Genomic DNA, 708 nt, shown 5'->3' with positions numbered 1-708 from the left:
CCCCCCGCGGGCGCTGCCAGCCCCACTTGAAGGGGCTCATCAGTCTCCCCAGAGAGGGCACAGGAGCTTGCAGAGGTGCATGATCTTTTGCACTGAAGCAAGCCAAGCCAGGAGGGGTGCGTGTGCAAAGGGTTCAACTACAAGCAAAGAAAGCAGTACCTTAGAGAGAGGTCTGCTCCCTCCTCCGACGTGGGCCAACACCATCTAGAGCAACAAATCCCAGCTGACTTCCAACTACCTGCTAATTAGCTAGCCACATAGCAAAAGAGGAGCAACAAACTTTGCCTTGGCAAGAAACCCACCTGCTCCCACATCTGAGTCATTCTGAACCATTAAGTAAAACACTGAGCCAGTAAGCAAGGACTCCGCAGAACTTCATGTAGCCGAGGCTGGGGGGAGCCAGGAAACCCAGCGGAGAAGCGTTAGAACTTGCTACTTTCAGCCCTCCTCCAGTACTCCCCACCCCGCTTTCTCATTGTTCGAGGAGCTCACTCCATGCCCCTCAGGCTGGGGTGTCATGCCGACCCCATGCCAGGACTAACCTGTGTGGGTTCTCAGATGTGCCTTGAGATGAGAGCTCTTGGTATAGGTTTTGCCGCAGCCCGCGTAGTCGCAGGTGTGCGTAGCTGTCCTTTTCCTCGGCCACGACCGGCGTCCCCTCTTGGGCTTGGTCTCCTCGGGCAGGCAGCTCCCCGGCGGCATCAGCTC

At 57.1% G+C, this 708-nt stretch overlaps 1 protein-coding gene across 1 annotated transcript in view; it reads right to left on the bottom strand.

Annotated features, from left to right (window-relative positions):
* The window catches only part of LOC103771653 (Krueppel-like factor 4), a 2790-nt gene extending 2088 nt beyond the window's left edge, over nt 1-702 (bottom strand). The window contains exon 1 of the mRNA XM_008938954.1: nt 543-702. Coding sequence (XP_008937202.1) covers nt 543-702 — 160 coding nt within the window. The remainder of the gene's footprint in view (nt 1-542) is intronic.
* Nucleotides 703-708: the final 6 nt, after the last annotated feature.

This window comes from Merops nubicus, unplaced genomic scaffold, assembly GCF_000691845.1.
Source record: "Merops nubicus isolate BGI_N331 unplaced genomic scaffold, ASM69184v1 scaffold40414, whole genome shotgun sequence".
In the NCBI taxonomy this organism is placed as follows: domain Eukaryota; kingdom Metazoa; phylum Chordata; class Aves; order Coraciiformes; family Meropidae; genus Merops; species Merops nubicus.
The sequence above is the reverse complement of the archived record's forward strand: the minus strand, read 5'-3'. Positions and strand labels throughout refer to the sequence as shown.